Source organism: Diabrotica virgifera, chromosome 9 (genome assembly GCF_917563875.1).
Source record: "Diabrotica virgifera virgifera chromosome 9, PGI_DIABVI_V3a".
In the NCBI taxonomy this organism is placed as follows: Eukaryota; Metazoa; Arthropoda; class Insecta; order Coleoptera; family Chrysomelidae; genus Diabrotica; species Diabrotica virgifera.
Genome location: NC_065451.1, coordinates 169397687 through 169422113, shown reverse-complemented (window position 1 = coordinate 169422113; position 24427 = coordinate 169397687). Strand labels below are relative to the sequence as shown.

Sequence of the window (24427 nt, the reverse complement as noted above, 5' to 3'; positions counted from 1 at the left end):
TAAATAATACTATTTAGTCCAGAAAGCCACTGCGCATCCGCTAGGAAAAATATTCTAATTCGGATTTTTTGCACAATCTTACTCAAAAAGGACTCCTTTTATCAAATTTGCATGTTGCCAGGACCAAAAGGTGGTCAAAAATTTTTTAAAAGTTTTTTTTTTGTTTTTTTCTACAATTATTTTTTTTGCCTGGGAAAAAGTTTTTTTAGGTTTCTTGGATCATTCCAAACCGAAAAGGTCTTTAGTGACTTTTCTCTAAAAATGATAGTTTTTGACATATAAGCGATTAAAAAATTGAAAAATTGCGAAATCGGCCATTTTTAACCCTAAAAAACTATGTGAAAAACTGAAAATTTCAAGTTGCCAAGGTAGGTAGATATTCTTTAAACATCAGTTGATGAAATTCCGAAGAGTTTTTTGCAATACAATATTCAAAACTCCTTTGTTTTTTAATTGCTAACCAAGCGTGCGCGACATTATTTTCCACCTACAGTATGGTGCAAATGAAAGGAGTAAATTCGTTATTTCGTAAACCGGCGACTTTAAGGAAAAATCCCGAAACAGGTCGATTTTTATTTTTAACTTATAATATTGTGGCATATATGGTATACTAGTGACGTCATCCATCTGAGCGTGATGACGTAATCGATGATTTTTTTAAATGAGAATAGGGGTCGTGTGCTAGCTCATTTGTAAGGTTCTTCAATTCTCTATTCAGTAATATAAACATTGACATAATTATTTATACAGAGTGTCCAAAAAATTTTTATTAAATTAAATTATTTGACAAAAAAAGAAGTAGAAGGGTATAAATAATTATGTAAATGTTTACATCACTGAATAGAGAATTGAAGAACCTTTCAAATGAGCTACCACACGACCCCTATTCTCATTTAAAAAAATCATCGATTACGTCATCACGCCCAGACGGATGACGTCACTAGTATACCATATATGCCACAATATCATAACTTAAAAATAAAAATCGATCTGTTTCGGGATTTTTCCTTAACGTCGCCGGTTTACGAAATAACGAATTTATTACTTTCATTTGCACCATACTGTCGGTGGAAAATAGTGTCGCGCACGCTTGATTATCAATTAAAAAACAAAAAAGTTTTGAATATTGCATTACAAAAAACTCTTTGGGATTTTATCAACCGATGTTTAACCCTGCTGTCCTGTTCGGGTCTATTTGACCCAAAAAATAATTTGTTTCTTATTTTACGAATTATTACGCGGCGTAACGATTTAATGTTTCGTGACTTTATTACCTAATATGAGGTCTTTCAATTGCATATGAGATAAACAATCAACTTTCTGATCTTTTTAATAAAAATGAAATTGTGACCTAGGGTACGTTCAGGTCAATATGACCCGCGTATTTAAACCGTTAAAAATTACCTGTGTATGTGTGTTTAGTTGGCAGTATTCTATATTAGCAGTACCTGTGTGTTTGTCAGCCTGATTCATCTGTAAATAAAAACAGGTTTCTGCAAGCTAGAACTTGTAAAATAAACTATAGTATAGCTGGACGATGTTGCAAATTAAATTATAAATATGATCAACATGGACGGACAGCATGTCTTTGGAACCAACTGGAATGACATGAATAAAGTTGGGTTCCGTTTCCAAGCATACATTGGTCTTTTATTTTTAGCTCGAGTTTATAAGTCCCATGATGAATCAAATTAAAGCTTGTGGAATGAAGAAACGAGTCGTAGTTTATTTCAATCGACAATGTCGCTTGATATATTTACAAAAAGTTTGCAAGTAATACGTTTAGATAACAAAACTACTAGAAACTTGATGCAATACGTGAAATTTTGGAAACGTAGGTATAAAATGTGCCAAATTTTTTTAACCCTGATGAAAATGTTAACGTTGATAAGCAACTAGTTGCCTTTAGATGCCGCTCTCCCTTCAAATGGTACATTCCAAGCAAGCCAGCGCAATACGGCACAAAAGATTGGGTTTTATGTAATTATGAATAGTAAAACTTCGTTTGCTTTAAAATTGCAGATCCATACAGGAATGCGTGTGATGTGTGACTTGAGTAGTGATATGGAAGGCCACAGTATTACGTGTAATAACTTTTTACATCGTAAAATTTAGGACAATTTCTTCTAAAACAAAGTAGATACAATGCCGGGGACTATGGGTAAAATAAACCGGAGCTGTCAGCAAAAATAGCGAATAAAGAAGTTCATAGCTCGTCTTTTTTGCTTCACGCACGATACCACTGTTGATGACACTATTCCTAAAAATATTAAAAATGTTGTTCTTATGAGTACTTTGCATCATGGGTCGACTAATCATGCATCACTTTCATCAAATGAAAAAGCCCCAAATTATTTTATATTACAATTCCAATAAGGGAGCAGTGGGTACTCTAGATTAGCTTGTTGGCACGTATACATGTAAGAAGAGATAAATCGCTGGCCAATGATTGTTTTTTATAATCTGCTGGACATTTCTGCCTACAACGTGTTCGTGTTATGGACATCAATAAATATCCAATGGAATACCAATAAACTGGCAAAACGGCGAATTTTTCTTGAGGAATTGGGAAAAAAACTAGTAAAACCAATCATCATTTCCAGAAAAAATATACCAATAACTAAAATAACTCACAAAAAATATACCAATAAATAATTCACGGTAAACTTGTAAAAAGGACACGAGCAGAAACAAGTAGACAAAATGGAAATGCTAGTGAACCGTCTATGGACAATCTAACTCCGCCTGCTAAACGAGCACGCTGTAAACTTGCCCTGAAAACGATAACAAGACGAATTATTATGTTGTATATACGAGTATCATAAACATATTTGTAAAATCCATTCTTTTTAATACTGTCCCAGTTATTAAATTTTTGTGGATATTTGTTACTAGGCTTTTCTGAAGGAAAAAAATACCTGTTATTCTGGTTAGTAAGGTTTAATTTACATTAGCAACATAATTTTTGTTTAATTAACCATAATTTCTTGTTAATAAAGTTTTATTTATCACCATTAGCTTATTTTATTTCGATTAAGGAGCGTAAACCATAGTTGGGTCATATTGACCCGAACAGTACATTTGTGTAGTTGACTCAAACGGGACAGCAGGGTTAAAGAATATCTACCTACCTTGGCAACATTAATATTTTCAGTTTTTCACATAGTTTTTGAGGGTTAAAAATGGCCGATTTCGCAATTTTTCAATTTTTAATCGCTGATATGTCAAAAACTATCATTTTTCGAGAAAAGTCACCAAAGACCTTTTCTGTTTGGAATGATCCAAAAATCCTAAAAAAACTTTTTTCCATGCAAAAAAAATAATTTTATGAAAAAAACAAAAAAAAAACGTTTAAAAAATTTTTGACCACTTTTTGGTCCTGGCAACATGCAAATTTGTTAAAAGGAGTCATTTTTGAGTAAGATCGTGCAATAAATCCGAATTAGAATATTTTTCCTAGCGGATGCGCAGTGGCTTTCTGGACTAATTATGTGTAGTAGTGAGCGAAACAGTGTTTCGTAGCAAGCAGATACGCAGTACATTTTTCTGGAAACCAAGTACAGTATGCGGCAAAATAAACAGGACTGAAATGATAATTGGAATGTTTATAATTATTTATATATCTATAGTTCGTCCGCTATAACTTTTCCCATGCGTCACGATTCATTTTCAAACAAATTAAGTTAAAACATAAAGTGAAACGAACGTCGATGTGTATATACATTTTGTATACTGTATACTTTATACTGTATACTATACTGTATACTATACTGTATACTATACAGGGTGAGGCAGATAAAGGGCCTATTAGAAATATCTCGAGAAATAAAGGCAACAGACCCATGAAAATTGGCATGAAGGGGTTTTGAAGAGTGATCTATTTAATGAAAATATTTTCATCTATTTGATACTTCCGGTTATACCGGAAGTTGCTTATACCTTCGTTTTTTTTAAATGGGACACCCTGTATATTTTTACATTTTTGGATTCTATTCGAAGTCTTATTTCTTAAAATATGAGGTCTTGTATTGTTATACAGGGTAGTTTAAAAGATAATTACGTTTTTGTTATTAATTTCCTAGCAACTTTCACACCCTGTAGAATTGGAGTAGTTTGACATCAAAAACTTTATTTATGTTCAAATGACTTTTAATATTGTCTACTATTGTCAGAAATTATTAGTATAGCTAATAGTTAAATTTTAGTATACAGGGTTGGTCGAAACTCAGAATGAGTATTTTCTGAGTTTTCTTAAATGGAACATCCTGTATTTTAGTATTGTAATGAAATGATATTTATGTTACTTTTTTTATTTCTTAGGCATTCCCTATACCTAACTGCTTTAATTTGTGCTTAATTGTTAATCGCACCAACAACCTTAACTACGCAAGTATTTTGATAGCTCAACCAATATTGGGAATTTTAACGATCAGTCTAGATTAATATGTATTTATTTCCGAAAAATTATTTGTGACTGAATATTTTCAAGGCCAACCTTGCAAAATTTCACGTATTTTTTGTTGCAATTAATGTTTGGCTTGAATTACCAATAACTCACAAATTAAAGCAGTTAGGTATAGGGAATGCTTATAAAATAAAAAAGTACCGTAAAGTATCATTTCATTACAATTCTAAAATACAGGGTGTTCCATTTAAGAAAACTCAGAAAATATTCATTCCCTGTTTTGACCAATCCTGTATACTAAAATTCAATATATAGCTATACTAATATTGTTTAACAATAGTAGACTATAATGAAAATCATTTGAACGTAAGTAGAGTTTTTAATGTCAAAGTACTATAGTTCTACAGGGTGTGAAATTTGCTACGAAATTAATATAAACACGTAATTATCTTTTAAACTACCCTGTATAATAATATAAAACCTCATATATTAAGAAAGGAGACATCGAGGAAAATCCAAAAATGTCAAAATATACAGGGTGTCCCATTTAAAAAAACGAAGTTATTAGCAACTTCCGGTATAACCGGAAGTAGAAAATTGATGAAAATATTTTCATTAAATAGATCACTCTTCAAAACCCCTTCATTCCAATTTTTATGATTCTGTTGCCTTTAGTTCTCGAGATATTTCTAATAGGCCCTTTATCTGCCTCACCCTATATACTACACACATCGGTGTACGTTTCACTTTATGTTTTGACTTAATTTGTTTGAAAATGAATGGTGACGCATGGGAAAAGCTATAGCGGACGAACAATATAATACATTATAAAGCCTTGTAAAAATAATTCACGACGACGCACATTCCCGATAAAACAGATGTTAAAGATGCCCTCTGGCCAGTGGTGGATCTACGGGGAGGGAAATTAAGGAAATTTCCATCCAAACAAACGTCAAAAATAACAGGAAAAAATAATTGTTCAAACATCGAAATAGCTCACATGACACCGAAACCGCAGAAAGAAAAATTTAACCCAGTAAATACGCTAGTTATAAAAATTAAGGGAACTTAATGCCTATAAGTTATTATTTATGTTTTCATGTAATCTGAGTTTATCTTTTTTATGTCTTTTGGTTGGATTTTCATTGGAAGTTCCCCCCTAAGGCAAATTTCCCCTCCCAATGCAAATTTCTAGATCCGCCACTGCCTCTGGCACGAAAAAACTCTTCAATTCTAGTCCTCAATTCCCAAATGGCAGACGGTGACCCCTTCAGCATTTCCATGTGTACGCATCTGGTGGCGTTAGTTCTGGTGAGTGGCAGCTGCAAAAATGATCGGACAATATTCGTAGAGACTCCCTGGCGAGACAGGTTATCCCGTCCTGCTGAAACCATTGCTGACTTTAAGCTTGGACTCTTTTCGTGACCTTTTCCGTATAGCCGAAAATATTACTCCACTATAAAAAAATTTTCTGCAAAACTGAGAAGCATCCTGAAGTATCTGACATTAACATGATATTGACAAATGTTAAAGCAACGTTCAGAAACCACTCAATACGTTTCGGCACATGACACATACAAATTTGAGGAACACGAATTTGAGTACTGTTTATTTTGCCGCATACCGTACATATGCATGGCAACAGAGTGTCAGTAATTATTGTGACACAGCATATTGTTAATAGGCTATTGATTATGTATTTTAGAAAGGAACTACAACGTTAACGGGGTTTTATTGTTTCATATAGTAAATGGACCTCTCAGTATGAATAAACCGCGGAGTGCTACCATTTAAAGGGGTGCGTTTTTGAGAAAAGGGTGAATTAGTCCCTAGACACAGGGCGAATTAGAGTGAGTTCTATGCACATTTGGTGCAAACATGTCTACAGGAAAATTGTTTCAGGTTAATTTACTATAGAAACATCACATTTTAAGGTAAAAAATATTTTTTTTACAAAAATATATTCAAAAGAAAAGCAAGAAAAAAACACTAAAGATAGCAATTGTGTTTTTTATCCCAAAACTTTTTTCAGTGGGGATAGAGGTATAGGCAGTCCCTGTGATTTACAGTTTCCAAATTATGATTTTTCAAAAATTCGCCACTCACAGCGACTTTGGGACATTTTCCTTGTTACTTCGCAAACATTGTTCTGTATCTTTTTTCTACGCAGCTTAAGATATATTGCACGTAATGTTACATTTAATAGGAAGAAAAACCAATTATCTTTAAAATGATCTATCGCCAAATGCTGTGTGACTATTTTTAAGCAAGATATGGTTTTTCAAATTTGTATACTTTTAGTGATTTTTGATATATTTTACGATTATTTTTAAATTTCCCATTATAACTTTTTTGTTGTATATTTAATTATATACATTGTGCAATAAGAAAGAAAACTTATTTTATTTACGTTAAAACTGTGTATTGTAAAAACTCTAGGATTATAATTTTATAAACAAGATATGCTTTTTCAAAATGTCACATACACATGCAATAGGTCCCACTAAGCTGTAACCATATGGAAAACTTTTTTATTATTAACTTTATGAAAAAAACTTATTCTTTATAAAATGCTCTGCATAGTCTAAAACCTAAGATGCAATCATCAAATATAAAATTTTGTCAATAGTATACGAGGTATGTTAAAAAATATGAATTTCGCTCAAGAGTAAAGTAGCTTTATATTTCAAAATATCGGAAAGTGTTATAAGAAAGGTTATTTGGAATTAAAGATCATGGTATAATATGCCATTATATTCTTCTAATTAAAAAAAATGGAAAATTTTAAATTTTTTTTCAAATTACGGATACTCTTGGATATCCTACGGATATCTTGTTTAGAAATAGTCCTAGAAGTTTTTGGGATACACCATTTTAAAGTAGAGAAAATATCCTTTTTTATTTCACAATGTATATACCTGAATGTACAAGAAAAAAAGTCATAATGAAAAATTTTAAAAATAATCATAAAAAATATCAAAAATCATAAAAGTATAAAATCTTGAAAAAGCATAACTTGCTTAAAAATAGTCGTACAACCTTATACAATAGACCATTTTAAAGGTAATTGACTTCTCTTTCTACTAAGTGTACCATTGCATATACCTAGAAATGAGTAGAAAAAAGGTACAGAACAATATTTGCGAAATAATGAGGACAATGGACCAAAAATGCTGTAAGCGGCGAAATTTGAAAAATCCCATTTCAGGAACTATAAATCCTGGACACCTCTACCAAACGTCGTTTTAACGAGGAAGATGGTAGTTATTTTTCGCTGAAGCAATGCTTATATCTTTATCCATATGGAAAGAAGTTATAAGGCAAAAAACAAAATTGCTTTCTTTTGTGTTATTTTCTTGTTATTCTTTTGAGTATATTATTGTAAAAAAATATTTTTGACTCAGAAATATGATATTTCGATAGTAAATTTAACCTGGAACAATTTTCGTGTAGACGTGTTTGTACTAAAAGTGCATAGATTTCACCCTAATTCACCCTGTGTCTATGGACTAATTCGCCCCTTTCTCAAAAACGCATCCATTTAAATGGTAGCACTCCACGGGTTTTTCAAATTTAGAGGTCCATTGACCATATGAGATAATAAAATCCCATTAACGTTGTAGTCCCTTTTAGCTCTCTTATTTTGAATATAATCAATAGCCTATAAGTATGTCACTAAGTACATCCCAGTCTCAGAGTAATTTTAAAACTGCTGAATGCCAACCCTGTTAATATAAATATAATTCAAGTTTATGTTTCTACTACTGATGCAGGTGAGCAGAAAATTAAAGAATTCTACCGTCAGATAGAAGAAGTGCTAAAAACAAAATAGAAACACAAAACAATAATAATTATGGGAGACTTTAACACTAAAGTTGGAGATAAGTTACCGCAAAACTGCACAGGTCATTTTGGCTTGGGAAAAAAAATCAAAGAAGTGATCGTCTAATCGAGTTTTGCCACGAAAATTACTTCATCATTACAAATTAATACCTGATTTCAACTTCCAGAAAGTCATCTCTACACGTGGAAATCCCCTCAATCAAAAGAGACAACAAGTAGAATAGTCATAATATCAGTCATATCATTATCATCAAATATAAATTACATCTTAATCAACCACCTTAATATTTTAGAGGAAGTAAGAGAGTATTTTAAAACGTCTTCATTAGAAAAGAATTTCCAATTTTTTGTCAAGTGTCAACTCGTTTTCATATTTTTCTTCTTCCTTTTGTAACCTGATTAATTCTCAAAGTCATTACAAGTTTCAGTCAATCATATTTTTCATCAAATAATTTTTCAAATATGTAAATCTTAAGAGCGCAGGCGCAAATATTTTACGGATATCCCCACTTTTTCTTTCGTTTCACGGCAAATTACGTGTAATAAAATTCTTACCGGTATGGCGATTAGTTGACAATCACATTGTCATCATTGACTTAGAGATTAAGCCCCTCTGTGGCTCAGTGGTAAGAGCGCCTAACCTTTGGATCGAAAGTTCCGAATGGTAGTGAGTTCGAATCTCACCAGGGTCAGGAATTTTTTCATTTATTATAAATTAATAAATGAAAATAGTTTCTGTCCTTGTGGGATCGGTACTCACCGGAGGGACCGCAGACGTTCGGATACAATTAGCGTCTGTTTGCAAAGACAATGACGTCAACTTTGAAAAGTAACAAGACACTTACTCAACACAAACACACATTACACATTACACCTGACTTAGTGATAAGTTATACAATTACGTGGCTAAAGGTTCTAGTTCTAAACCAAGGCCAGAATCAGAGGAAAAAAAACTTATGAGATTGATTTTTAATGTTCGTGGATAACCGTTACTTGTTTAATCGCTTAAATTATTAGTTCAGCTAATTATTTGTCTGATTATTTTTTCACTAGCTATGCATTCGGCGATTACAATAATTTATATACTATACAATTAGATCTAATACTCAAGACAAGACAAAAAGTTATTTTTTAATAATATATTGTTACCATGGAAAGCTTAGATAAATTTTGAGAACGTTTTAAATAACAAAATACTTGGATCACAGAATATATCCTGGTGTATTCTCTACTTGGACCTTCCATAAATAATAAACAATAAATAACATTCATTTATTTCATGTCTTAAATCAATTATGTATCAAATACACTATAAATATTATTTAATAAAGAACTCAAAATATTGCTGAAGCCGTGTCAAATATTTAGTAGCCTTGTTTGCCACTCTCTTGACACCACATTCTATTCGACTGAGTGCATTGTAGGACAAAGATAGCGAATGTTTGTTTTGGAAAATATCACCACGATTACGGTGTTCATTTTTTTCGAAAAAACTAATAGATTTTTTGAAAACGGTTATATAAGATATATAATATATTGTTAGATAATGCTTTAATTTCTTGGAATCACATATTTACTCCACTTCTCCCCAACGTCCTCATTAACCACTTAACTAAAATCAGCACTTATATATCCTCTACCTATCATTTAATTTACATATGTCACAGAAAACTACCTGCAATTAAGATAATAGAGATGTCTCGACATGACTTTTGGGCATTCCCGTTGAAATGTAAGTAAATAGTTGAAATGGGTGAGGAAATTAGAAAAGAATTAACTCGAGAATTAAATTAAGAAGACCACCAGTAGTTAATAGGACTTTTTAAGTGGAAACATTTTCTACTGCGGGTTTAATGTCATTGCTACTAATAAACATGGTTTTAAAATTAAATGTGAGTGTCTTATTTTTAGAAATTTTATAGAAACTCTTTAGCTATGATGGGAAAATTATTTTTTATATTTACTTACTTAATCCAGAACTCTTCTAGATTTCGCTGTGAGTATTTTTATAATCGTATATTATTATCGTAAAATGATACTGTGATTACTAATAGGGGGGTGCAATTAGAACGAAAACCTACAATGTTTCGGAAAAACTCAAACAAGCTTATATTTTCCTTAAACTTTTTTTGTTAGTTTATATACATCGACGCTGCCAAGCCAAAATGGCATAAACGCCAAAATGACCAGTTTTGAGGTAGATGCACGAAAAAATAGGATTTTAATTTCCGCACCAGACAGTCACCGCGGCATAACCGAAAACAAAGTGAAATAGGTTTAATATTGGTTTAAAGTTTTTATAAACGCCAGTCTAGTCACGCACGTGAAGGTCGACGTGAACACTGATTGACACAACCGCCAGTGCCCCTAAGATTATCATTGTGTACAGTTCGGTCCAGTAATAATAGTAAAGGTATGTATTTTTACAATTTTTATGGATAAGTAACATCATATTACTTACCTCTGCAATATTTTCAATTTGTATTGATTTTTGAAGCGTAAACACCCTGAATTTCTTTAAAAACTATGAGGCGCTTATGCCAAAACCAAATATTTGCATCGTGGTTGACACAAGCGCCATTCCTCAATGGTATTCTTATGCAGGTTTCTTTTTTAAAAATTGCGCAAATAAATAGTTTATTTTAAAAAATTTTATTGTAACTTTGTACTAGTGTGATGAACAATTCTTTTTGTACTACGGCATATAGTTCCATATAGATACGGCATATAGATTTTTGGCGTTTATGCCATATTTTTGTTAAAGATGCATAGCAGAAGTAAAAAAATAATGGCCTTACTAAATGAAAATAAACCATATACCGAAGCAGCACAAAATAATATACAGACTGGCAATAATTCCCCTATATTCCCCTTAGAGGTTTATGACATTTATAATGCCAACATTGCAGAAGCCAGCTTTTAGCAATGACATTATCATCTTTGAGGAACCATCAGACGTTGCAGCAGAAGAAGAAATATTTAGTCACGATCTCACATCATGTTTCAACTTAGCAGCAGAATTATTAAACCAGAGTATCATGCAGAATATTTATCTCTTAAAATGAAAAACATAGTTTCAGATCAACTGGATGAAACAGATGTAGAAGATAAAACGGAGTGAACTTTTTTTTAAAAATTGTTTAAAAGTTAAAGTTGTTAAATATTTTTCTGTTATTTTTCTGTTTTTTTTTTATTAACTTTTATTTTGAACTATAGAGAAGAAGTAAATCTTATGTTCTTTTTGTGAATAATTACTTTCTTATTTGTTTTAGAAATTAAAAAATAACTATTTTTATGTACCTCTTATTTTTGTGTTTTCTTAGTTTTTAAGTTGTTGTTCTTTGAAAGTGTTTTTTGAGTTTTATTTTTATACCAATTTTTGTATAGCTCTTCTATTTAAGTATTATTTATTGTTAAGTATTTCACCCTAGCACCAAAATCATGTTTGAACAATTTAGGGTTTTGTTTTTAACTTAGAATGTATTTTTGATTAATAAAAAATAAAACCTATCAAAAATCTTCGTAATTTCATAATTTTTCTTGTTGGCATAAACGACAATTTTTAGTTTTCGTTTTTTTTTCATTAATCGCATATATCCCTTTTAAGCGCCATTTTGGCTAACCCTACAACAATGCGATCGGCGTAAACGCCAGAGGTAAGTTTGGCATATTCACCAATGTTATATCTTGATTGGACATAAGCGCCATTTTCTAGTTTTTAATTTATTTCACATAGTATTTTCAGCCACATTAATGTTTACAAAATATTAAAATTTGAAAAAAAATCACCAATTTTTTTGAGTCACTTTGCAGATAAGCAGAGTTAGTAAAAATAAAAATAATCAGTTTTTTGTATTTCCTGAAAAATCAAGTTAATGTCGTTTATGCCGTTTTGGCTTGACAGCGTCGACATGTTAAACTAAAAAGTTCTACTCGCAGATTTGGCCGCTAATTGTTTATTAATTGTTTAAACAATAACAATTATTATTTTGTATAAATAATTTTAAAAATATCGTCAAATTCATCATTTTACTTTGATCAAATATGTTTCTATTTTGTTTTTGATTATGCTGAATCCGAATGTGGAATTGCAATTTGAAAAATCTTATGCAGAAGCTCTTATTCAGTATGCCTGCGTAGCTAGGAACCACATGGAAAACTTTTTTATTACTAAATCTAAAACTCAACCATCGGATATCATATTTTATCAATTTTATACGAGTTATGTCAAAAATATGAATTTCGTTAAAGAGTAAAGTACCTTTATAATCCAGAATATCAAAAATGCTATTATGAAAAGTTGTTTGAAATTGAAAACTATGTTTAAATATACAATTACATCATTCTAATCGAAAAAATGTTTTTCTATTTTTTCTCAAATTACTGATACTCATCATCATTTTATTTCAATTATGATAATTATTTTATTATCACTTTTAAGAAAAAAAGATATTATTCATAAAATGCTCTCCCTGGTATAAAATCTAAGATACAACCATCAGATATTAAACTTTCTTAATTTTATACGAGGTATGTAAAAAATATGGATTTTTCTTAAGAGTTAAGTGGCTTTATTATTCACAATATTTTAATTAGAAGGATGCAATTGAACACTAAAACAAATTTTTTAATTCCAGACAACTTTTCTTAATAACAATTTTCGATATTCTGAAATATAACGGTACTTTACTCTTGAGTGAAATTCATATTTTTTTAATACCTCGTATAAAATTAATTAAATGTTATATTTGATGATTGCATCTTAGATTATATACTATGCAGAGTATTTTATAAAGAATAACTTTTTTTAGTAAAACTGATAATAAACAAGTTATCAATAGGTTCCCAAAAATGTATTTTAGGTAAGTTTTACAGAAAAAAGTTTTGATCACTTTGTATAAACATTTTTTTAGCTGGTAATTTTCGGTTTTTGTATTACATTTTCGTTATATTTCTTAATTTTCTCAAAAAGAAATAGTCTATTTCATTTCTAAAGTATAATAATTTAGTGCATTTTAAAGATTACATCCTAAGCTTAAAAAAAACACTTAAAAAAATGTGTAATAGATCTGTTCAAACTTGGGTAATACCGTCTTAAAGTGGTAGTAATTCTATAAAACTACGAAGATTTCAAAAATTATATTTTTTGAGATGTCATATCATTTGAATTAAATTTTTGAGATTTTTTTTTGAATGAGAGATCATTTAGTAAGATGCTTGAAAGGTAAGTTGTGCAAAATTGAGGGTTTTATAAGAAAAATTGTATTATTTACACATTTTTAAATCTTTTTTAAAAATAATTCATGTATGGCTCACTTTCCGCCCCCACCGTACTTATGCCCATACATTTTATTTCTTTTTATTACAACCATAAGGTAGCTTAATTATTCTTCTTTCATGTTCAATTTGTAAAATTTTATTTGATCCATTAGTTAAAGAATTACATTAAAATAACTCAACCGTGCACTTCGCCGTACGCTAGTATACAGTGCGCCAATGTTTGTGAGAAGGGTGACTTTAGCGTTATAAATAAAAAATTATAGAAGGTACAGATTTAATTTTAGAAAATTCGTTATATAATTTTTTTTTGTAAAATGTTCGGAATTTTTCAATGGTCAAGTCAGTTTTTGTCTAAAATTTATATTTTCGGAGTTATTTAAAAAAAATCTAATTTCGTAGTTCATTTGTTTAATAAAAAGTGAAGCACCCACTTCTCGAGTAGAACTTTTTGATATGTTGTTTATTAAAGATTCCTTAATGAAAATATAAAAAGTTCTATCTTGTTTGATTTTTTCCGAAGTGAAAATCTATATGCACTCCCCTATAATTTCTGGTAAATTATATACCCTAAAAGACGGTTATTATAAAAAAAATGTTGTTGAAAGCCTCTTCTATTTTGCCTATAGGTAGTTAAATCGGCAATATGGCGGCTCAAGGGGTACAAGAAAATGTATTTTTTTTTTCAATTTAATTTTAAACTTTTTGTAAACCAGGATTTGAACATTAACGAAATATCATTATTCTTCACCACGTTTTCTGCTATCAACTAGAATCTCAATCTGGTATAAGTTTTTCTATAATCTGTATTCAGTTTTGACTACAGTTATTTAGAAATTTTTATCCCGATTCATTATTACCTAGTATCCAATTTATTTCTAACTAAATGGATTTCTAGGAGAAAAAGGACCTCACAAACTTACCTCACAATTAATTAGTTAATTCATAAATAAAAAACAATTTTTATTTTTATTTCCATATAATAATCAGTATGAAAAAATTTAAAACTGCAGACTTCAATTAAAGGTTAAAATTATTATCTCTTTTAGGTAGTAAAATTATTCTATTTTGGAAAGTTTTAATATAGGTAGTGTTACAAATGTTTAAAATACATGAAATATCCCATTTTAAGATATCAATATAATTCCATCACCTTCTTGATATTTCGTTTGGAATATATTCTTAAATGGAAGATATCTACTGAGTGCCATCTTACCAAAACTCAATAAAAGCATTTTCTATTATTATTATTTTTTTCCATTTGTTCCCTAAGTCTTTCATTCTCGCATTTTAGTTTCATTACTTCAATTTCTTTAAATTTAAATTTATTCTGCAGTCTTGAATACTTTTTGAAAAGATCTTTAATGATTTTTTTGCAAGTGGGGACTTCATGCTTATCGCAAGACGGTGGTTCGATGTCATATATAGGACAGTTTCCTAAAATAAAAGCAACATGAAGTTTTGTTAAATATTGTCTATGCGATTAAAAATTATAATAGAACAAAAGCTGAAGGTGGTGATTCTTGAATATATCTCAGGATAGAACATTGTTTTATGCTCAAAAATTTAAAGAAAAAAACCTGCGCTAACAATGGTTTTTCAAATAAATGAGCACCGATTGTCATTTATAAACAAGGAATTTTACAAGACTGAAGACAAGAAAGAACAAAGCGCTATAAACATTCCAGAAACTCTTACAAGAAAGGATAACAACAATAAAAGATAACAACAATACCAGATGCACAGAATAGGAAACAGTTCTTATTCTGTGACCAGATGTAAACGGCTAATTATTAAGAACCCACCATTAAAACGATTAAAACGAACCAATACTCTACGATTTACAGTCCGTACAATGTAGATACCGTTGCACGTTATTATCTACGTCAGAGATATAAGTTGAAATTGTTGACCAATTACAAAAAAACTTGAATTTATTTTAAATCAAATATATCACATAAAATTATTGTGCAATGCATTACACAACAAAACAAATTAATAATCAATATAAATAAATAAAAACAGAAATAAAAAACAAAAATTAAATTATAATCTTAGGTGTTTTTTTTTCTTCTTTTTTGGGCTTTGGGAACTGCGCCTATTTAGCCAGCAACACTTCTTAAAACCAACGCCTAATTAAACCTACCATACACCAGGACCATTACGAAACCAATCGAACAATCAAGGGGAGGGAAGGGGAAAAAAACTTTTCGCACCCAGGTCGTTCAGGGTGAATAACCACAGACTAAGTAGGGATACGGGGAATTATTACCAGGGAGATAAGGCAAAGGTAGCAAAGCTAAAACTAATCTAAAGTTTCAATTTACACCACTTAACATAATCTAGAAGAATCCTAAAGATTGACGGTTTGTTAGAAGCTAGTAAGTTTATCATAATATGAGGGATAAACGTTTTCTTGCAATAGCTGCATATTCAATAGATTTCTTTGTGTCACATATTTTTCACCTGCAAAAAATATATATGATCCAAGTCAAATATTATATTGCAATTTTCGCACAAATCCGTCCGTATTACATTGATTTTATATTAGTCTGGACAGATTATCGGAGAACAGGCCATTTTTGGGAAAAGTTATTTACCAGCAATTTTATTGCTGGAATCGAAGCTTATGATTGTATATATTAATAATATAAATATGCAAAGTCCGCAGATAGTGTGCTACTTTTTTTATAAACAAAATGGCGCCCGAAAATCGTGTTTTTTTCAATTTTTGCTCTATAACTCCAAATATTTTAACTTTAGACCAAAAATACCCAAATAAAATTCACCGCAATTAAATTCTGCATAGAGACGTGCTTTTTCCGATTTACTTCGACGAAAACTTTCCCCGGAAAAAGCGGGTTTTTCCAACAAAATCTTTAATTTCCAACTAAACTTTTAGATAAGTAGTTGTTAATCAATAATTAAATATCTTGGTCCAGAATTAAAATTGAACTATGTAAGCGGCCTCAGGAATATTTTAAAATTATTAACAATTTTTTGGCTTATAAACAAATAGAATATCTCGGGAAATATTAAATTAAATTAAGTAACGAAAACGATATTGGAAAAAAGCGTCAGGACACTTCTTTTAAAAGAAAAAACGTTTAATTTTGGTGATTCGTTCCTGAGATACAACCGGTCAAATTTAACCGGCATTTACGGCAAGGATATAAACAACAGGATCATAATTTTCGGACCATCACCTTTTTATTTTTATCTTCTTTATTCACACCAATTTTCATATCTTTAAAATAATGATAACATATATTATTATAATAAAAACTATCTACAGGGTGTAACAAAAATACAGGTCATAAATTAAATCACATATTCTGGGACCAAAAATAGTTCGAATGAACCTAACTTACCTTAGTACAAATATGCACACAAAAAAAGTTATAGCCCTTTGAAGTTACAAAATGAAAATCGATTTTTTCGAATATATCGAAAACTATTAGATATTTTTTATTGAAAATGGATATGTCGTGACATTCTTATGGCAGGAGCATCTTAAAGAAAAATTATAGTGAAATTTGTGCTCCTCATAAAAATTTTATGGGGATTTTGTTCCCTTAAACCCCCCAAACTTTTCTGTACGTTCCAATTAAATTATTATTGTGGTACCATTAGTTAAACTCAATATTTTTAAAACTTTTTTGGCTCTCAATATTTTTTCGGTAAGGCAGTTTTTATCGAGTTGCGGCTTCTTTTTTAATATGTTTACATAAAAATTTTATGGGGGTTTTGTTCCTTTAAACCCCCCAAATGTTTGTGTACGCTCCAATTAAACTATTACTGCGATACCATTAGTTAAACAAAATGTTTTTAAAACTTTTTTGCCTCTTTTTATTTTTTCGAGAAGGTAACTTTTATCAAGATATGACTTCTTTTTTAATACGGTTCAAAATATACCTAAAAATGTAAATCATACATAAATTTTCATATTATTACCAAGTCTCCATAATCGTACTTAACCATATACAAATATGTGGTGGATTTGAAAAATATTCAAAATATCTCGATAAAAACTGACTTTTCGAAAAAGTACTGAGAGCCAAAAAAGTTTTAAAAATATGTTGTTTAAGTAATGGTACTACAATAATAATTTACTTGGAACGTACACAAAAGTTTGGGGGGGCTTAAAGGAACTAAACCCCCATAAATTTTTTATAGGGTGTCCAAATTTCACTATAATTTTTTCTTAAGATGCTACTGTCATCAGAATGCCATATGTCCATTTTCAATAAAAAAATCTTTAATAGTTTTCGATATATTGGAAAAAATCGATTTTCATTTTGTAACTTCAAAGGGTTGTAACTTTTTTTATATACACATTTGTACTAAGGTAAGTTAGGTTCAATCAAACTATTTTTGGTCCCAGAATATGTGATTAAATTTATGACCTGTATTTTCGTTACACCCTGTATATTACGAGTGAAAATTGCCCAAAAAGCAAAATTCCAATCAAAAATTAGGTTGGAGAAAATGTAATCTCAAAGTTCAAAATCGGAATACATTAAAAAAAGCATTTTCTTGGCTTCCCATGGAGCAATTTTGTTTATTCTTTTTTTGTTCCCAAGTAACTCGAGTAGAGCCATCTATTGCATAAGTATTGTAGAAGGAAAACGATGTACATAAATATTTCTGATGAACGAGGGGTTCAATATACTGTTTTTCTTCTTAAAATACATTAGTCATCAATTTTTTGCAGCCTATCACGCTTAGTTTGAAAGTAATCGACATTTAATATTGCTCATTTTAAAGGTCTTTTCAAGAACTACAAAAGTTATTGGTATCAGTATACACCTAAAATTGACCGTTTTTCTGTTATTTTAAGTTGAATACACCGATTTGAGCATGCACCAAAAAAACAAACTCTCCTCACCTACCATATCCTTTTTTGTATTATAACTAGAAGATCTATGAAGGAACGAATATGTTCTGTTTTTTATAGGCTACAAAAATATTTTATAATAGTTTTTTTTTTGTTAGATGCATAGTTTTTAAAGTATTTGCCAAAATCCGTCCGAAAAGGTGTCATTTCTCAATGAAAATGGGCAATTTTCAATCGCGAATAACTCAAAAAGTATTGAGTTTTCAAAAAGAATTATAGAACCGTTTTTGCTTAAAATTATGTCTAGCCTATTCTATGGCTATTTAATCAAAAAAAATTTCACCCTCGAGAAGGGGTGGGAACCACCCCCAAGACAAAAGCGCACATCGGCATAGGGTAGACTTTATTTCTTGAGCTATTCGCTACTTACAGTGAAAATATTAAGTAAATCGATGTAGTAGGAGGGAATTCGGAGCCAAATACCCTCATTGACTGCCCTATTGGTCGATCTTATTGAAATTTGGTGGACAGTTTAAGTATGTATGTTATAAAAATTTTTTAAACTAATTACAAAGGTTCTAAGTGCTTCCAAAGTGGTTGAAAAACTTTGAACAAAAACAAGCTTATTTTGCCCCCTTATTTTGTATTTATTGCTATTTTGCAGAAAGGGTAATAATTTAAGACATTTTTAATCAGTCGTATGTCATAGAAAATTTAGTTATCTTTATTTTATTTTTTTACGACTTTGTTCCAAAATGAATCGTTTTAAAGTTATAAGCAAAGAAAGTAGAAAAAATTCGATGTCTATCGAAATTTTTAAAGATTTTAATTTTTTTAATAATGTTTCGGGCATATTTGAGAAGGAGCCTATAAGTCAATTACAATTGACGAAGTTGTCACCTAACTTTATCTGCGAAAATCCGAATGCCACCTTTCACATCCACCTCAAAACAGATCCGTCCTTGTCCATAGTTAATACAAAGGAGTTCTAATTTAAGAAATGATTTAAACTTATTTAATAAAGGTTTGTCTTCCACATATACACTTATTTAACAATTATTATATAATAAAATAACTTCAAGTTATTTAATAAAGTCTTATTGTTAACTTATAAACACTTTTACTTCTTGCAGATAGGACCTTCTGTACTTAGTTGACAGTTTTTTATTTCAATTAGAACCTTGTTAACTTATCAACATTTAAAATTATTTCAGATAGAACCTTGTAACTTATGTATTTCAGCCACCTGTTAATAGATGTCGGTGCTAGTATCATATTAAGGTAAAGAATATAAAATAGGACCAAGTTACATAAAAATCTCAGTTTAGACAAAAATTGCAGATAGAACCTTGTTATTCTGACACAACGAAATGTTGAATTAAGAAATATTTTGATAATATTTTAGATAAACCAAACAAGAAGAAAATCTACGCAGCGGGAAGATGATCTACGAAAGATGACAAAAAATCGGATCCATACTGTACAAAACCGTGCACGCTGGATACAAATAGGGAGCCCAATGTCCTGCATTGGACTTAACACGAGCTGATAATAATGATAGTTCATTATTGTGTTGAAAAATCTTAGTTAGTACAACACAACAAAAAAAAAATATGATCTGGTTCTCAACGACTTATTTTATAAAACTACAAAAAGTTTTAACCATACCTGAACAAGGGGTGGGTGGGCATGACGGTTTTTTAAACATGTCATCACAGTCATCCCTTTCTTCCTGTAGTTCAGTAAGATCTTGGTACATATTCCGAATTATCACACGTAGGCTTTTCATTTGATTCTCGAGTTTTCGATTTTGCTCCATATATTCTTTCAGGCGGTTTTCTATTGAACATGGGTTACTTGGTGGAGGTCTGTTACACATTGAGTAGTTTAAATATTAACAATATTTCGTTTGACGAGTTACGTTTGATTAACTAATGATTAACTAATTGTTCTGAAGTGATCTATTTAGTGCAATATAAAACTGACGGAATTTTGTTGTATGCTTTAAAATGATAATGTATGGGATTTTGAACAGGAATTTTGAAAACTATGACAAATTTTCAAACATGACATTGACAGCACAAAATGGCTAATAATTCAAGCTTTAAAATTAAACACTTGTTCAGATATTGGATTTTAGCCCTTAAGTACTAACATCTTAAATCTACACGAACTAACCGCCTGACAGAAGGGTTTAACATTTTAGTGGTAATTTTTGTTTTTGTTAAATATTTTAATGCACCAAGGATTGTTTGTGTACCTTTTTACTCCTAAAAAAAAGTGTGATAAAAATTAAACAAATTAAAGAATTTTAATAAAAATTTATAATCGAGTTATACAAAGAGTAAGAAAAATGAAAATAAAAGGGCTTTTAAAAAATTTTAAAACAAAAAAAATCTGACAGGTACTATAAATAGTTAGTACAGTGTAGCAATGGTAGTCAGTGCCAACGTTTTTATCACAAATTGATTCCACTTCACTTATGTCGTCTTCTACCTCATCAAACCATTTCAAAAGAGTTTCCTTAGGGTCTTTATTCCCTTATTGGATGTTTTCTGACAAACAGGTGCACATTATGTGTAATGACGAACTGGGCAGAAACACTAATCTATTAGACGGAAATCACATTTTGAGCCTAAATATCTTTCGAATAACAACCTGCCGCAAATTGCCGAATTCAATACTACTAAAGAACAACCCAACTTGAAAAGTCATAAACGGGTGACCTTCATAATTTTCTAGGAAGGGAAATATCCCACTTTCGGCAAGCAATGCCGTCTGAGAGACGGGGTGTGGGGTGTTAGTGCTTAAGGGTTAAAATTATATATAATATACACTCTCAATGAATTAGGAACTGGCAACTAACTAGTAAAGTTGATGGGAATGCCAAAAACCTACTAAAAGCGCGTTCATGGAAAAGAACAGCAGTAAATCTAAATTATTGAAGAAGCTTGCAGAAGAAGGACAAATACCGATTTGGGCTGTAGTGCAATTAGATAAATGGATGGAACTCACTAACATTGGACACAGGTCAAGATTGGGCTCAGAAACTATATTTTTTCAAACACGAAACAGTAAAGAGTAAGTCTGTATTTTTGAAAATTCTTGTGGTTTTCTTCTGAAAACTTGTAGATAATTTCCTAATACTTTTATTTAGATACTGTGAAATATTAAACAATTAACATGGTTGTATAAAATTTTATAAACATCTAGATTGTTTGATTGTAAAAGGTATATAAGATTAAAAGGAAATTGTACATTAACTTGAACTAGATTGGTATAGAAATTTGATATTTCGATAAAATGTAAAGGACATTCTAACAACATATGTTGTAGATAAGCTAGTTCTCCACATAAACATTTATAATTATCTACAAGTCCTATTTCTCTTTTGTAGACTGCAGTCAGACTGTGATTGCTTCTTATTCGACAAATAGTTTTGATAAAGCCTCGGTTGGAAACTTGAGTAAACCATGTCTTGATGGGAAGTTTAGGCTGGATTTTTTTGTAATATTTTCCTTTGTCTGGATTGTTGTATTGTTCCTGCCATTTTTTCCGTTTGATAGACCTGATAAGAGAAATTATGTCTCCCATAGGGAATTGATAGGTTTGCAGAGCGGATTCCTTCATTGTTGCTTTTTTAGCCAAATTATCTACTATTTCGTTGTTTTTTATACCAATGTGTGCTTTTATCCAGCACAATATTATATTTGTGCCCGATTTCATAGCTTCACTGTTCATTGCTATGATGTCACTGATGATATAATTTTCTTCAAAATTATGTATCATACCTACATTATATTTCAGTTTCTTTACAATGCCTTTGCAGTCTGTAAATATAACATAATTGAGTTCTTTTTGATTAATACATATTTTATATGCTTCTTTGATTGCAATGAGTTTAGCTGTGAAAATTGTCATTTTATCAGATAATCTGTTGTTTATTTTTATACCCTTTTGTTTGTAATATCCAATAGGATATCCAATTTTTCCTTCCATTTTTGAACCATCCGTATATAATCTCTGATAACCCTCTCTGAAGTGACAGTTAACTGGAGATACATAACCTTTATAATTTAATTTTCGAGACGAGCTTTGTTCTATTTGGTGTATGTCGTCAATGGAATTGGAAACGTTAAGAAAGCTTTCCACAAATAAAAGCAGTTTCTTTTTTCCCAGTAATAATGAGTTGGGTATCAGGCGGTTAGATGAAACCATTTTAACTATAAATTTCTCACTTAGGTATTCCCTGCGGAATGAAAGTGGAGGTTCATTAAGCTCACATACCATGACCAATATAGGTGTGCTACGAAGATAACCAGTTCATAACCTAAGTGCTTTATTTTTGACCTTCTCGATTTTTTGGAGTACAGAGTTTGATGCTGAGCCATAAAAATAGATCCATAGTCTAAGATCGATTTTATCAAATTTCTGTATAGTTATATTGATATGTTGGGTTCATCTCCCCAGTTACTGACACTTACAGTCTTCATGATATTCATTGCATTCTCCGTTCTTCGTAATATGTAATTTGTGTGTTCTTTCCAATTTAATTTGAAGTCTAAGAATACGCCAAGGAATTTTATTCAAGTTTTATAAGATATACTATAATTATCAAATTGTAGATTGCTATTAGGAAAATATCGTTTTCTAGTAAAGGTAACAATGGTTGATTTACTCTCTGAGATTGTTAAGTTATCATCGGTCAAAAATTAAGTTATTATCTCAAAAGAGCTAATAAAGAAAAAGAAGAGGTGGTTAATTTTCCAGTTTGTGTATTGAGGATTTTCGCTGATAATTTTGGGATATATGTATATTTTAAGGCTGTTTTATCAGTTGAAGCGCATTGCAATGTTAAGTGGGCGTATCACTTACTTTCGTAGACTGCTTACGTCAGACACACGTGACTCCCTACTTGAAATTGATTGGAAGTAGGGAGTGCGACCGACAATTCGATCTTTACTCAGTGGCGCCGGCGGACAAGTATTTTAATGACAACAAAATGCATTATTCTCCATTCAAATTAGTTTTGTCGGGAATACCTTGTTAGATTGATTTTATCGTGGATAATATTTTAAAAAGAATTATCACATTTTTGTCACATAGTTTGGCCTAGGTCAAACTAGTTTATCCTGATATAATAAAGATTCACACTTCAGGATAAACTAGTATGGCCTTCTTCTTCTTCTTGTAGTGCCTATCCGTTTCGGATGTTGGCGGCCATCATGGCAATCTCTACTTTTCACACTGCTGCTCTGAAAAGATTTGTAGTGGTTGTGTTGAACCACGTACGTAGATTTTTCAGCCAGGAAATCCTTCGCCTAGTACGGCCTAGCCTACACTAATTTAGCCGAGTCGAAAGTAATTTGACGAACATGTAAGGACTTTTACATGCGGGGAATTCCCAAATTACGTCCTTTATAATCCAAGGATGGTACTAAAAGTGAGAAATTTGACCTAGGCTGTCTGTCCGTCGGTCCGTCCGACCGCGAATATAACTGCTCCGTCACTATACTAGGTAGAATGACAAATAAGGTGTCAAATGAAAGCTTATAATCCAAGGATGGTACCAAAGGTGAGAAATTTGAGCTAGGCTGTCTGTCTGTCGGTCCGTCCGACCACGAAAATAACTGCTCCGTCACTATACCAGGTAGAATGAAAAATGAGGTGTCAAATAAATGCTTTTAATCCGAAGATGTTATTAAAGGTGAGAAATCTTAGCGAGGCTGTCTGTCCGTCTTTCCGTCCGATCGCGAATGTAATTCTTCCGTCAATATACCAGATATAATGACAAATGAGGTGTCAAATGAAAGCTTAGAATCCAAGGCTGGTACTAAAGGTGAGAAAGGACCCCGCAGAAATCTTATGGGAAATGGCTCTCTGTCAAATGCTCTGATACTTTGGATTCTGGAAGTCCTTGATATGTAGAACAAAAGACTTCATGGGCGCGTAGCTCCAAAAAATTATAGTTCTGAGATATAAGCCTCTGAAGTTATAGGTACAGTGAGGACGTTTGAGTTGAAATAAATTCATTTTCTCGAGAATGGGAGACTCTGGAGATAAAT

General features: G+C 31.0%; 1 protein-coding gene across 1 annotated transcript; it reads right to left on the bottom strand.

The window, feature by feature from the left end:
• Window positions 1-14583: 14583 nt before the first annotated feature.
• Window positions 14584-20435, bottom strand: LOC114341816 (chromosome partition protein Smc-like). The gene is made up of 2 exons (XM_028292631.2): window positions 20031-20435; window positions 14584-14962 (listed from the first exon to the last, which is right to left on the bottom strand). Exons 1-2 carry the CDS (start codon window positions 20239-20241, stop codon window positions 14748-14750), a joined length of 426 nt encoding a protein of 141 aa, XP_028148432.1. The 5' UTR covers window positions 20242-20435; the 3' UTR covers window positions 14584-14747.
• Window positions 20436-24427: the final 3992 nt, after the last annotated feature.

Bases quoted from the DNA above. Each gene is read 5' to 3' on its own strand.
- LOC114341816 (XM_028292631.2), bottom strand. From the start codon at position 20,241: ATGTGTAACAGACCTCCACCAAGTAACCCATGTTCAATAGAAAACCGC. The intron at 14,963-20,030 runs GTATGGTTAAAA...CTTTTATTTTAG, and splicing joins CCCACCCACCCCTTGTTCAG to GAAACTGTCCTATATATGAC.